General features: G+C 60.9%; 1 protein-coding gene across 1 annotated transcript in view; it reads left to right on the forward strand.

Annotated features, from left to right (window-relative positions):
- The window catches only part of LOC108670712 (F-actin-uncapping protein LRRC16A-like), a gene marked incomplete in the record, with an annotated part of 26,813 nt that overhangs the window by 24,526 nt on the left and 1,454 nt on the right, over positions 1-833 (forward strand). Inside the window, 3 exon segments of the mRNA XM_047881673.1 lie at positions 18-161; positions 491-535; positions 748-792. Of these exon segments, the coding sequence (XP_047737629.1) occupies positions 18-161; positions 491-535; positions 748-792 (234 nt within the window).

Below are 833 nucleotides of genomic sequence, written 5' to 3' on the forward strand. Positions count from 1 at the left end.
TGATGTCCCTCCCTCAGGTGCCCGTGAGTGTGGTGACTGTGATGTCCCTCCCACAGGTGCCCGTGAGTGTGGTGACTATGATGTCCCCTCCCTCAGGTGCCCGTGAGTGTGGTGACTGTGATGTCCCTCCCGCAGGTGCCCGTGAGTGTGGTGACTGTGATGTGTGGTGGTGACTGTGATGCCCCTCCCTCAGGTGCCCGTGAGCGTGGTGACTGTGATGTCCCCTCCCTCAGGTGCCTGTGAGTGTGGTGACTGTGATGTCCCTCCCTCAGGTGCCCGTGAGTGTGGTGACTGTGATGTGTGGTGGTGACTGTGATGTCCCTCCCTCAGGTGCCCGTGAGCGTGGTGACTGTGATGTCCCCTCCCTCAGGTGCCTGTGAGTGTGGTGACTGTGATGTCCCCTCCCTCAGGTGCCCGTGAGTGTGGTGACTGTGATGTCCCCTCCCTCAGGTGCCCGTGAGCGTGGTGACTGTGATGTCCCCTCCTTCAGGTGCCTGTGAGTGTGGTGACTGTGATGTCCCTCCCTCAGGTGCCCGTGAGTGTGGTGACTGTGATGTGTGGTGGTGACTGTGATGTCCCTCCCTCAGGTGCCCGTGAGCGTGGTGACTGTGATGTCCCCTCCCTCAGGTGCCTGTGAGTGTGGTGACTGTGATGTCCCCTCCCTCAGGTGCCCGTGAGTGTGGTGACTGTGATGTCCCCTCCCTCAGGTGCCCGTGAGCGTGGTGACTGTGATGTCCCCTCCTTCAGGTGCCTGTGAGTGTGGTGACTGTGATGTCCCTCCCTCAGGTGCCCGTGAGTGTGGTGACTGTGATGTGTGGTGGTGACTGTGATGT

Source organism: Hyalella azteca, unplaced genomic scaffold (genome assembly GCF_000764305.2).
Source record: "Hyalella azteca isolate HAZT.00-mixed unplaced genomic scaffold, Hazt_2.0.2 contig1122, whole genome shotgun sequence".
Lineage (NCBI taxonomy): Eukaryota > Metazoa > Arthropoda > Malacostraca > Amphipoda > Hyalellidae > Hyalella > Hyalella azteca.